This window comes from Dendronephthya gigantea, unplaced genomic scaffold (assembly GCF_004324835.1).
Source record: "Dendronephthya gigantea isolate DGI-Jeju-01 unplaced genomic scaffold, DenGig_1.0 000412F, whole genome shotgun sequence".
Classification (NCBI taxonomy): Eukaryota; Metazoa; Cnidaria; class Anthozoa; order Malacalcyonacea; family Nephtheidae; genus Dendronephthya; species Dendronephthya gigantea.
Genome location: NW_021163422.1, coordinates 1 through 14,605, shown reverse-complemented (window position 1 = coordinate 14,605; position 14,605 = coordinate 1). Strand labels below are relative to the sequence as shown.

The 14,605-nt window shown below is 35.2% G+C and overlaps 1 protein-coding gene across 1 annotated transcript; it reads right to left on the bottom strand.

Annotated features, from left to right (window-relative positions):
• Positions 1–2,183: 2,183 nt before the first annotated feature.
• LOC114542943 (angiopoietin-1 receptor-like) lies at positions 2,184–14,083 on the bottom strand (the record flags this gene model as incomplete). Its single annotated transcript, XM_028562278.1, has 19 exons — positions 2,184–2,325; positions 2,523–2,620; positions 2,759–2,855; positions 3,275–3,315; positions 3,473–3,543; positions 4,637–4,759; positions 5,331–5,485; positions 6,054–6,167; positions 6,596–6,830; positions 6,953–7,107; positions 7,609–7,905; positions 8,256–8,422; positions 9,361–9,419; positions 10,173–10,285; positions 10,596–10,880; positions 12,559–12,684; positions 13,179–13,318; positions 13,614–13,684; positions 13,965–14,083. Coding segments are annotated over 18 exons (2,462 nt in total), but the record flags the coding sequence as incomplete, so codon positions are not given.
• Positions 14,084–14,605: the final 522 nt, after the last annotated feature.

Here is a 14,605-nt window from a genome sequence, read left to right as displayed (position 1 = left end):
GTACTTTAAAAACTGTAGTGATCATTTTGGGATTAGTAGGAGAGTAATAAGTGAAAAAGTTGGCAAGCGAAATGGAGATTGTCCGTCCGCCCCCGTCTGTTATTATAATTCGAATTAAAATAACTATCTTATATTGCAACATAATAAAGAAAGTAAAAACTGAAGAACACATGATAGATAAATGAAACAAATGAAACCAATATAACAATTTTGTTTCGAATGTTGGCGTTGGATAGAATACTAAACTAATATAGAAATAGAATAATAAAAAGTCATTGGAAGAATGAATTCTGAATTATTTTGAGGAAAACGGCAAAAAATTGTATTATGTGTAAATATACATGCATGAAGCACATAAATTTATCCCATAGCTATAGTCTGGAAAATGTTTGCACTACAGTTGCTGTGTTGTGACCGAATGCTAGAAATACCTGCATTGATAATAATAAAGATTGCTGTGAGCATGACATCTTCGGTCTACCAACTCGATCAAATAGGAATCGACGAAACTTGGTTATTCGTTTGTATACACTGGCGTCGCCAGCATCGATAAGAGGGGTGGACATATTCATATATTCATGTTCACAGACCGTTAAAACAATAATGTAAAACACGCGAATATATGAATATGTCCCCCAACTTATCAAGCTGGCGACGCCTCTGTTTGTGTACCTAAAGCTTGTATGTACATAAAACAGAATTGCAGAGTAACAACTAGCTCTATAGTGCATGGACGATTCTTACGAGGAATGGTAATTGAGATGAAGCGCAAGAGCTGCATAAATTAAGATAATTATATGCAAGTATATACGAAAGTGAAACTGTAGTTACAATGAAAACCAGTTCGTCTTATACGCACGTGTTTATATGACGTACAACATCACGACCGGACCGACCTACATTGGTGTATATTGTCACCTTTACTGGAGATTGAGAAACTATCATATAAATTATAATCCTGTCAAAGTTTCAGAGGAAAAAAATGTTGACATTTACAAAAGTTTCTTAAGACACCAAGTAATGTAAACCATACGAGGTATAAATTCGTGGAAAGAGCCTAAAATACGTTACACGAAAAGCTTATTTGGCAGTTTTCTGGGCCCACATGCCAACTAAATGACATCAAAACATATCACACACGCGCTCGGACCTGCAATAAACCCGTTGAAGTGCTTTTACATAGAGACAAATATTTATAAATTTATGCGGTTTGTATGGACCAAGCATCAAACTGGCCAGGAAGAATAATTTGCGACGGCAAACTATCGGACAGACTTATTTTTCAGATGGGGAGACCACACCCATTTCTCCAAATATGTATAGCCTTGCTGTAAATACGCCCCTTTGAGAAAGAGAGCCCATAGTGGCCTACACATCATGCTAGCTGTTTATGCAAAAACAGGAAGATTTCCCAGATATATAGACTTCTTCTAACATGTATATGGCGGCCATGGGCCTCATCAGTATGCCGTGTGGAACTATGATATTAAGTAAATCTCTTGGTCGTGTTATTTTGAGGAGGTGGCCTTTAGGAATAGCTATAATAGCTGTAAAACTCATTTATTAAATGTTCCTTAACTATAATTTTGTGTAGCGATAATTATATAGGCTATAAAACATTCATCATATAATTATGTCAAAACGAGAGAATATAATTTAGCAAGTGTTCATTACTCGTTATATACTTAAATACTTAGGAAGTTAGTTGTATACTAAGGAAACAATGTTGTAAAATTACAATCCATAAAGCAGAACATATTAATAAAATATCCTAAACTTCATCGTCGTTTTATTTCATTGCTGCTCCATTATCGTCGTATTATATTGCTATTTGTATTGCATATTCATTAGACTTTAATCCGATAATCTCTCACCCAATCATCGGAGCCTTCCCGGACAAAATCACATTTCCTTATATATATTATATATATATATATATATATATATATAATATATATTATATATATAATATATATATATATATATATATATATATATATATATATATATATATATATATATATATATACTCATTTGCAAGAACGTTGGCCGCAGATAGATAGATAGATAGATACTCGAAGTCTAATTAGAATTGCATATGATTACATTTGCATGGGATTTCAATCATATTACACCACATATGCAATTCTAATTAGATTTCGAGTATCTGTCTATATATCTATCTGCGGAATAGTATCTATCTATATATCTATCTGCTATTAATTTTGGTTAAATCAACAAAACAAAGTAATCTCATGCAATTAAATAATTATTTCATGTGACCATCTAAATGCCCAATGTTGAGAGATGCATTTCAGTGGAACACTAAAAAATTCAAAATATTTAATTATTCATTAAACCGTTATCTGCTTAAATTAACATTCACTCTATTTAACATTTAGTAAAATGTAAAATGCTGTGTTACAAAAAGGGATGGTTGTAGGTACAACTCCATACATGACGGACAAAAATTCACCAACAAGTACATTCATATTAGCACAAATTATTAGGTATAGCTATACCTTGTCACAAAAATTCGCCTTTCAGGGTGTCAACAATTTCTTCAAATGTTGGGCGGAGATCTGGGGAGGCTTTCCAACATTGAAGCATCAGTTCATATCTAGATGCACAGTGAATAAATACTGATTTATGTCCTGAAGTTACTCGATAAAATTTAGATACCTTACAATCTGGTCTGCCTTCAGTTAAGCGCACAGATACCGTTCGGGTATGTTAAATGATCACAAATTCCACCTACGTTTCATCTGACGTGTCTTCAGGTTTTAGTAAGCGATATCCTTCATTTATTTGTCTAACAAGATCCGTCACTTCAAATTCCAAATATGGAACGCATCCTAAAATATATGAACAAGAAACCGTAGTTGTACAGTAAATGCATGATTCAGTGTACAGTTTTACTTCTCGGAAATTGGAGCCTTTGGAGCCCTTTCCTTAAGGAAAAATATTTATTCATCGTTTTAGTTATCGACACTACAATAACTATCTCTATTACAACATACATCGGTCATTAAGTTTATTTTCATTACGACATCGGTCAACGTATTGATTAGTCGAAACATTATACCAGCGCAAACATTGTCGAGTAAGTGTTAAACCATCAATCTGGGTGACTTAGCAAGCTTTTGTGATAGATGATCAACCATCAGACTGAATTATTTCGGAGCCGTTATCACACAGGGATTCTATATAATGGTTTATTAGATAGCCTATAATGAACGTATATGTAATCATTCAACAACATAGCTATGCTAACCTTTACTTTCAATTTCCCACATTACAACCGCAAATGACCACCTTCAAGAAAATTTATGAGCCCATGTTTCAACAACAAAATTTGTAAATAATGAAAACAGAGTGGGATGCAGTATGCAGTAGAAACAATAAAGAATGTCTGCATGTATAAACAAACAAATGATCTATTATCAATATTGTATTCGTCGAATTTGCTTACACATCGCTTTTAGTTGTGTACAGTCCATCAGTTAAAGATTCTATAGCCAACCACCTAGCTGGTAAATTTCTCTAAAAATAGGAGATAGAAAAACGTTACATTTTATTAAAAACGAGCTGCAGGAAAACTTAAATACTTAAATAAACAACTTAAATAATTAAATAAATAAAATTAAAACCAGAAATTTAAATTAAAAGGCTTGTTCAGGGTTGCCAGATTACTGAATAAATTAGCCAAATATTATTACCATAATCGCTGTTTTCTTTGTTTCAAAGAAATCAAAGGGTCAACTACAACAATGTTTGGCATCTTTTTTCTGTAATCTGGCATGCAACCCTGCATGGCTTGTGTGCATCTAGATCCATATAGTATCTAGGTTACAACCAATTTGTTTTATAATATAACATTTATAGTGCGCGCGTGCTGATTGGTCGAGAAGCGTGTTTTCACAACTGAATAGAAACAAGGGACTTTTCAAGCGAAGTAATGTAATGGGAAATTGTAATTGAATCGAATTATACTTTTACTTTTAAAAAAAAGGATGACTAGAATAATATAAAAGTGGGATAGGCAACTGGAGGCGGAATTAGCTATTATACATTACTATCTATCCCTGCCAGCGGAGTTTTTTCTATGATAACTTTAGGGTTTTCTTTGAGACAAACACTAAGATAGCTTTTGGTTTAATATTTTCATCGTGTGAAAAGGTTTCAAAAAGAATAAAAAATAGAAGTAGCCCGAATTGAAAGAATCGAATGTTTTACACGCAAAATGACGCGTTCATGCACAACGACTGCACTACAGGATCATTGCTAAAAACATATAACATCTTCAATGAAAAAATACAGATGTATAACAAAGTGCAGAGCTCTCAAAGGAAGGTGATTCCAACATATTTTTTGATCTGCTCTTTGTGATCGGAAGGGCTAATTTTCGTCACATGCACTGATGCACACATGCAAGACAAGAACCAAATGGAAATCAAATGGAAAAGTTTTACTGTTTCATGCTATTGCGCTATATAAAATTTTAAGAGAATATTGTAGAAGCTATTTATAATGCGATACTTTGATAGGTATACAGCTTAGATACTGTAGTATATAATTATATATTTTATTGTATACTGATATCGATATGCATGAATCATTTTTAGGGTATTTTTACCGAAGTAATTTTTCTGTTCGGATCCCGCTCATGAACAGTCTCAGGAACACCAAAGTTTGAGATTTTTGGCGTAAAATCTTCAGTTAAAAGAACAGTTCTTGCTGCTAGATCGCGATGAATGACCTTTAAAAATATGGATTAAAGATAATATTTAAAGTACGTTGAAGTGTCAGCCGTCAGGGTACTCAGGCTACAGCCAATTCAATGAAAATTGCCCTTTCAAAACGTAAAATCTGAAAATATAGAAATTAGAAATGTGGCTATGTGTATAAGAATACCAAAAAAAAACAAAGAGATGACTCACAAAAGAAAATCTATTTTGCTATTAAGGCAGTTATTTGATTCGAATAGGGGATAGGAGCGTGATCATCCATTTGACGCTCAAGGTCAGTTTAATGTGAAAGTCAAGTCTGTTCTGCGCATCGGTTCTGCTCATAACAATGTCAGGGCCCTAATTTCTTACCGAAAAAATGCCTAAATTTGACATGCTCTGAATTTCTCTAAACCTACTAGTTCATATTCATAAAAGATGAAGTGAACCGAAATTGTGTTATATATTCGGACAGCTAGTAGCGCAACAACGTATTTTAAGGGAAAAGAAATTCCTAATGTGAGCAAACGTTTGCTTACACATACGGACTTGACTTCCACTTTAAAGTATACATTTTCGAAGGAATTTCGAACTGTCTTTTACCCCAGCGTCTGTAAGATGTGCCATTCCTTTTGCAATTTCATTAGCCAAACATATCGTTTTTTTCTGCATGAGCATCTGGTTGTTTTTGTCGCTATCTCGCAGATTGCTCTCGAGGGTACCGCGTGAGCAAGACTCAAGAACTAAGAGTAAAGGACCTACAAAAGGGAAATGAATCAAAGATATTATATTCAACTATGCACGTGCATGGTCGTATACCTAAAATAAAAAAATATCGAAAAGAAGAGTAAAAATTGAAAAAAGTATATAATAAAATTATGTCATAATCGCTCGAGTTTGACGAAGTTAAAGAAAACCCGATCTTTTTGTACAAACCTCGCTCTTCGAGCTCGGTCTGTACAAAAAGACCTCGGTCCGATATTTCTCGGTAAAGACCTCGCGCTCGGTTAATAAAAAGTTATTATTGAACCACAGTTAATAGTATATATACATGGCTTGGAGGCTAAATAAAAGTACAATACAACTCATTAACTATGTTATTGCCTAGGTTTTTGCAAAAAAATTTCCTTTCTCGTCACGTGTCTATTGTATTTTAGCCAAACGTACCAATGGCATTCGTCTTGCTATGAAGCTCCTCAACCTTGAAAATATATTTAATTATAAGATTGCTATTGGTTCATCTGTTACACATAGTTAATGAGTTGTATTGTAGTTTTTTTGTGGTCTCCAAACCATCTATATTTTATTAACTGTGATTGAACCCACCATCTTCACTCGTACTGGCTCCAATTAAGTTAACAATATTTTCATGGCAGTCTACCGAAGAGATTGTCCGTAGTTCTTTCTTTAAATCAACGCGATCATCTTCTGTAGCACTTTCTAAAATATAGAAAAAGGTTTGATTTAGATTTGGTTTGAAATGTTGAACCAATGTACTGTCTACGTAGTCGCATGATATAATTCGATCTTTCATACATGCACTTCAAGATCTGCATGGGACGATTGTACGATAGCGCTATCCACCGAATAGTAATTTTTCGACCGTTTTAGCCGGTCTTTCATTCCTGAAAAGCAATAAAATTACAGATTTAGAACTAACAGTTCAAAAGAGAAAGCGAAAGAGAACCCACACAATAAGAACACCATGTGCACGCTTAATCCAGGTAATACCGAACAACAGCAATTTCAGAGTGAAAATATCACTATCCAGTGGATAGCGCTATCCAGCTTTCATACAACTCGTCCCTGGTGGTCACCCCTGGTGGTCACTATTGGTAGTATATAGTTGGTCCGTTTTAATTCCCTACCGTTCAAGATTTTTATACAACATTCCATTCTATTCTCTTCAGGGGGAGTTGAAAACATTCCTCGCACAACTTTAGTTCCAAAATGTTCTGAAATTATAGTCTCATCAGAAATTTCAATTGATGTGCTTGGAAGTTCTTTCCATGTTGAGCTCGTTGGAGCACACAAAAATGCGTTGTTTACATATGTGCTTTTATTTCGTCTTTGCTTTCGACTTTCCATCATTTCAATGGAGGCCTAAACGAAAGTATCTGATACGTTAAACGCGTTTAGCAATGGAGTATTCTAGTTTGTTATACTTTTGAGAGGTTTAACCAATAAGTATTGGTAACAAGTAAGTTATTGCCAGATTTACTTACTTTTTGAGCGGATAATCGTGAGGCTCCATCTTCTTTTAAATTCCAGGTGCGATTCTGTCGTGGATAAGCACGCTTTGCCAGAAAGATAGCCAATACCATAAATAAAAGACCAGCCAGCACAATGACAGGAACGAGAATGTGCCATGGTAAAGCATCTAAAATAAATGAATCAGATATATAAATCAATATGCATGTACTAAACGTACTGCAGTGTTGTTGATGGTTAGCATCTATGAGAATCAAGAAATCCTTCAGCCTAGAGAAATGGCATTTAAAGCCTTAACAGGTGCAAGATCAAAGTTTAGTTTGGTAAACGTTTTCCCACCCTTTAAGCGATGTCCTTAACTTTCATTGTTGTACTAATTTCATCGGATTGACACGACAGGCTTTCTTTTCGATAGACGCTGTCGTAAATATTAAGCTTCCGAAAACAATAGATCCTGCCCTATTATCTCATGACTTAAGTCGAAAGACAATGTACGTTGTCTTGCCAGACTTTTGGCCAAACGCCAGATAGGTCTTTATTGGTAAATTCGGATGGTACAAATATTTATTTCGTCTTACCGACGGTAGGAAAATGTTGTTCCAAGCTACCAGTATGCATGAACAAGAAAAAAAAGAAAAAGTAATAAGTCATTTCATATTAGTTACTGTACCTTCAGCTTCATCCGTTTTAATCTCCGATCTCTTGCTCTCTCTGCCCATCCCGTATGCATTCTCAGCAATTATTTTTACGACATAGAACGTGTCTCTTTTAAGGTTTTCCAGTCGAATGTTAGTTAAGTCACCATAGACGGTCTTATTCGACCAACTTACTGCACCATACGTTGAATAGGCGATGTGATATCGCTCAATTGAAAACATTTCATAAAGTTCAGGAGGATCCCAGGAGATATGTACGCTAGTCTGCCTTACATCGGAATACGTGACGTTTGCTGGCGGAGGAGGGGGGACTGAAATTTTCAGAAAGTATATTCATTTTTAAGAGCTGTTAGTATAAGTTTCAGCACTTTTCACTTGGACGACCACCATGCACCCTAACCCAAAACCTGATTAACACAGCAGTTTTGTTTACGATTAATTTTTCATATCTTTGGATAATTTTTTGTCATCTCAATTTAATAGATTTAGAGAATTTTGGGTCGCAGCATGCAAAGTATTTAGAGCACAGAGGTACCCTAGAATCTCGAACATGAAGATAATCTAAACGAGCAGACATTGTTAGGATGCTATAAATAGTTTAGGAGTAGAAATACTGTACTAGCAATGACGTTTTTTAATAAGAAAAAACAAATTCTGTTACCTCTGAGTTTTAACACTTCTGGGACAACCTGAATGTTTCCAATGCGGCCTGTTTTTAATTGTTTGTTAATTTTTCGTCCGAGATTAACAGCAACAACATCATTTGTTATTTTTGAAGGTTTGAAAACTTTCATAACGACTCGAAATATAACCTTTACACTTCCTTTACTAAATAATAAGGAGTTAAGAATCTTAATATGGATACGTTAACAACGTCAGCTCAATGTAACACTAAAAACAAACAGGGGATTAAATTAACCTCGAAAAACGAAAGAGAGGATTGTGACTATAATGCATAGTACAGTTCTGTGTTTTAGTCATTTTTCTATAAGCCACAAATAACACAATTGAGAGAATCTGAATATTGTTTTAACCAGTCACGTATTTGATATACTTTTCGTGTCAAAAATGTTATTATTTGATTGCAAGTGATTTTTTTGTTCAGGTTCAAAAGTTTTTATGTCCAGCTTGCATCAATGGCATGTGGTCAACGAGTTAAGTTTCACCAACTATGCACCAATGTTTCATTTCCTCCTTGTAATCTACATCTAGGCACCTTAATTGAATTTCCGTGTACACTCTTTCGGCAAACAATCATCGTGAATCATGAATTATTTATAAATTTCACAATCGGGTTAAGTGGTTCAGGCGATTGCCTCTGATTTTCGAGCTGCTATGATTATCTAATTTACTTTATCATTTCTTCGAAATTCATAATGAAAACCGTTATTGCGGCGTGGATTAGAACAATCAATCTACAACCTCGGAAATTATTGTCTTCACCACTAGACAACGTGATCTTGTGTTGAACGGCTATTATTATTTCATTTACTTAAATTCTTTTCTCGAACGTCATAATGAAAAACATTGATTGGATTCAAACCATCGACTTACCCCTTAGGTGATCATTATCCTTACCACTACAACACGAGATGTTGTGTTGAACGACTACAGTTATTTCAATTATTTTATTCTTTTCTCAAACGTCATAATGACTTGAAATTTGCAATATATTTTAAAAAATGTTACGCGGAATGTTCTGGATTCAAAATCGGATTACAGTAGATAACAGTTAAATATAAAAAAAACAACATATTAGTACTTACACGAAACCCAATATTTCCACGTCTTTGAAGGCTGGGGTGGTATTGAAGAAGTGGAAGAGCTAGAAAAAAAAGGTGTACGATTAGTCGTGTAGCCGGAGACATGAAACGAAAGCTTTGTTATTTAAAAATAGGTTTTCTTCTGCAAGGATTGACCGTACATCGCCATTTGTCGGTGGCATATTAAGCCTTGTATTCATGATCGTAATTCATCTGACGATGTTAGTTCTCCTGGTATGCGGTGTGTAACATGGTTTGTCTTTCAGAAAAATTCTCTAACTAAGTGCTACACACAAAGTTGCCAAATTGCCTGCGACATTTTGTTGAATATAGTCAGACAATTGCTCTTCGAACTGAGCTACTAGTCAAAGACAGTTCGAATATGTGAAATTTGGAACTCAATCTAGTCCCTTACATATCTGTCAGCCAACCTATCTATCTATCAACGAAGACAAAGAATTACAGGGAAAGTCTTTACCGCCCTCCTTGCTAAGCATGAACCATGCATTTCCCAATTTGACATTAACCCTCCCCCCCCCCCAGCTCACAAATTTTCCGAAGGAACGCAAGCTGATTTTAAATATACAGATAATTCTAAGAAAATACCACGGAATTTTAAGGAATTCAGGCAACTTTTCTGCAATTTTTTTAGCAGTGAAGTAGCTGTGCAGTCTTCGAGGTGGCTACCAATGAACCTCTTATTTCACTATATTTCGCACCATATTTATATACTAAATTCGTCTATAATCATTCCGCTCTGAATTAAAAATATTACAGACTAAAAAATAGTATATTCCAAACTTTTCACTGTTTACCTCAACGTATACGTCTTTTTCCAACTCTTTATAAGCAAACGAAGACTTATTTTTTAACTCTTCGTTGAAGGTTTTATTAGAAAGCTGAATTTCAACATCAACACCAACGATCACTAAAAGTTAATATGCATGACCATGTTATACTCTAGTAATTAAAAGTGAGTCCGAAACTGAATATCAAATAGTATGGCGTCGTTTTAGTTAAGTTTTTAGTCGAAATACTGGTACGGGCGTATTAGTAAGACTCGCTCACTTATTTTTCTTAACCAGTTTAAAACAGAGCGGGTTCTTGGCCGTGGTTTACGCCCGGTACCTTACCATAAATGTCAGTCACCATAAGTCAAACTTCCACACTTTGCTTGATGATCAATAGCTGGTTAATTCAAATTAATTACATGACCTGAATGAAAGTGAACTATTCACCTGGGTTTATTCTGACTTTTGTAGTGTATGACTGCCAACCAAGTCTGTTCGATGAATTACATAAATAGACTCCACTGTCCTCTATCTTTGCCCAATGGATGCTGTAATTACCACCAAACTTGCTCGATGTTCTCTCAATTTCTGTGAACACCCCGTTTTGCTCTTTACTGCGCTTCCACGATATTATCGGCTCAGGGTTTCCGATTACGGTGCAAACAAGAGTCAAGTTCGTTTCAACCAACTGTGTAATATTTTCTGGAGATCTTGCGATAATTTGAGGCTGACCTGTAGGTTTGTTTTATTAAAATTTAGCTTGATGCTTGATGATTTGGAAAACCCGGAGGGGGGGTGGGGTCAATTCCCGCAAAAAATTCCTTCAAGGAGAAATTGTGTGAAAAATATCCTGCAAGAGGTCTAGTGTGAAATGAATTCTTGCAAGCGCAGTGTGCATGACGACATGTTTGCTACATTTTACCACTGGAATTTTAGTTCCAGTGTATATATGTATGATGCCCAAAAATAGCGTGCACTGCTCAGTGTATAATAATATTAAAAGCCATATCGGTGCAATCCATATCAATAGTTAGGTCTTATTGCAGCAAGCGGGGGGTGTCAATCTCAAAAAAAAGATGGTGCAAAGCTTGATTGCTGGGGAAAAAATCCAGCGGGCATTTTTCATGCTCCCCTCCGGGTTTTCCTAATGGTCCGCCCCTTATTATTTTCTATAGTCCTCAGGCAAACAGGGAGGAATTTTATTTTACACCAATCAGGAAAGTTGTTTATATAATAACTATAGTGAAACGCCATTTTCGCGCGAGACTTTCAAATTACCCACTCTCGAAGAGTGAATGGAGTACAAAGTGCCGCTGGGCCCGCTCCAAAATACAAAATTTAGTTATTGTTATTTGTTATTCCTTACAGTTTACACATGTATGGTACAGCATTAGGTGTCCAGTTAAAACGGCCCCACTATCTTCAGCGATTTAATAAAGGAAATCCAAATAACATTACAAAATATGGCTGAAATCATGAGCAAGAGCCACAGGTAAATGAACTTATGGACTAATGGTATAATTATAGAATACAAGGCCAATAGGGTAATATGTTATATAAAAGATCTTTTAGAGGATCAGTTTTAGTGTGTAGAACTGCCTTGTTCTTTAAAAGTTGTGTTTATTCCTACCCTGAGAGTCTAATTTATGCACTAACATAAAACAAGGCAGTTCTATATAGCATTCAAATAGGAGTTTGATTGGCCAGGTGTTCTAGAAGTGGTCTGAATTGTGATTTTCATATTAACTCCCATAATCAGTTTGTCTTAAAAAGTTGATTCAAATTACTTTAAATAAAAAAACATACAGACCCCTATTCAGGTCATAGACTTATTAATTAATAATGCAATTATAATACATATTATGTAAACATGGGATATCATTACAAAAACAGGGCTACATTGGGGGTTGCATATTGATTTTTTTGTCTTATGCCTGACCGGTTTCTATTGAATGCAATTGTTCCTACAGTATGTATGTAAACATGGATATATATTAATATACACCTAACTTCCAATTAAGTGGTCTGATTAAGGTTCAGCCTTTTAAACGGTGGAAAACCTGTTTGGTGCCTATTTTTCCTATTTTCTATACCAGCGAAGAATTACTTCTCACCAGACTGAATCTAATGGTATTGGTAATTTATTACTGTTACTATATGACCTCTATAGCATACAATGTTAGCTGGGGCATGGCTAGGATGAAATTTTGGGGAGCCAGTATGAGTAAGGAGCGTCAGGCTTCCTGCCTGAGAAAATTAATTTCATAACATGCTGCTAATTTTCTACCCTGATTTCAACATTTTCAAAATATGGTTTCTCAATGATTAGGAGCTATAGGCCTTGCACTTAGCTTTGCCCATCATTTGACTTTCTCAAAAACATACTGACCTAGGCAAAATACACAATTACCTTCACATATCTTTCCATCCCCAAAGAAGCCTTCAAAACAATCACAAATGTATGTTCCAACAACATTAATACAGTGAGCATATTCATGGCAGAAGTTGGTTTCTGTGTTTTTGCACTCATCAAAATCTAAATGAAACACAAATATTTATATTGAATAAATATCACTTATGTGTGCAGGCCTAAACGATTTTGGAGGGGGGAAGGAATGATTTCAGAAAAAACTGAAGCCCCCCCCATGCTCCCCTGTAGTGTACCATCTTGTAAACCTATGCATTCAAGATTTTCCAATATATATTGTTTTGGTGCATGACTCCAAGTTGATAAAACAAAGCAAAATTTTCCCAGCCTGTATTGAAAGAACAAGCTCAGCTAATGACATTTCTTGGAAAATTTCCATGTTCATACATACCCTATCATATGTTACTATTTACTAAGTACACTATTTTTAAGATGTTCTAATTCTCTCACATTGATCGACTCAAATAATTTACGACTAAAACAAAAAACAATTCTGAAATGAAGAAATCAACTTCTAAGTTTTATACCAGCTAAGAGGAGCTTAGCAGGTATTCTGTAGGTATCAATGGCTTCCGTAAAAAAGAGTAAAAAAGGCAGCCAACCTTTCACAGAAGTAAAAGCCATGTCAAGTTGATAACCAGCAAGATATTCCTCTTTATTCAATTCCTCAACGATTACATCAGGTGGAAGGCTGAACTGACTGTCCAAGGAGATGATCATTTCCGCAACAATACTGCCAGCTCTAATGAAGAATAAATTGTATTATAGACGTTCTCCTAAAACGCTCATCATCATTGTGGTTGCTTGTTCGAAATGAACTGTGCCGAAAGATTGATCGTGGAACATCCGTCATTTTCTTTGCCATACTTGGTTACAACGTTCAAACGCGAAGTGAGATTGTTTTTACGGAATTGAATTTCGGCGTTTTTCGTATTCCTGTTTGCCCACATTTTAAAAGTGTATAAATAGCTGCATGCATTATTAGACACTAAAAGGCCACTAAAATGCCTACTCCACTGTAATTAATTTTTACTGACCTGAATTCTGTAATGCTTGCGCCAATGTACCACAACTTAATGCGAGTTGACTTTCTATAAACGCCATTAATCTAGTAAAATGTAATCTGTTTAGTACATGTATAGTAGTATGTAGAATTGCCGGCAATCTTGGTGAATTTATTTCGTATACAATTCCATGCAAGGAGACCCGGATTGAACGCAAACGCAGAACTGTATACGTCAACCGAGAACCACGTCTGTCGGACGACGGAAGAAACGACGGTTGACGAATATAATTATCTAGTTTTAGTCCTGATAAAACGTCCCACAAATTTGAAATGGTAATAATTTTAAAATAATGAAAATTAATGATATTGTGTCGATCCTTACCGAATCTTCAAGTTTCGATTTCAGGCTTTTGTATTGACTTGAGTTTGGATCTTTTAATTTGTTGGAAAATTCTGCGTTCATTAATTTGATTGTTAGTTTGAAGCGTTTCTGATTGGTATCTAAAAGAACAAAATAAAATTTATAGAACAAAGCAACAACTACTGTGTATCATTCAATATTAACGTGACACTACCTAAAGCAACGAGGCTGTGTTGGCTGTATTTTCTAACTAATTTTGCAACCAAACTTTCCAATTTTACTCACTTAGGATGCACTTACTGGCTGTGCATGTGTATCTCACTAATCTCAGTTCATATAGTTTTCCAGGGGCCGGTTGTATCAAGCCTGTTTAGCTTAAACGGTGGATAAGTTCAAAATCGAAAGCGAGTCTATCGTTTTATTCAACAAACAAACTAAATGCTTTCAACCTTAATACAAAGATACTGTTTACAACTACATATTCAGTGCATAATATTCAAGTTGACTCATTCGAGAGAGATGTAAAAGTGTTATTTAATTTTGACTTATCCACCGTTTAAGCTAAACGGGCTTGATACAACCGGCCCCAGCATTATAATCGACACGTTTATATTTAGAGTATGCCAAGAATATATACGGGTTGAAAACACTTACTTTGCTTT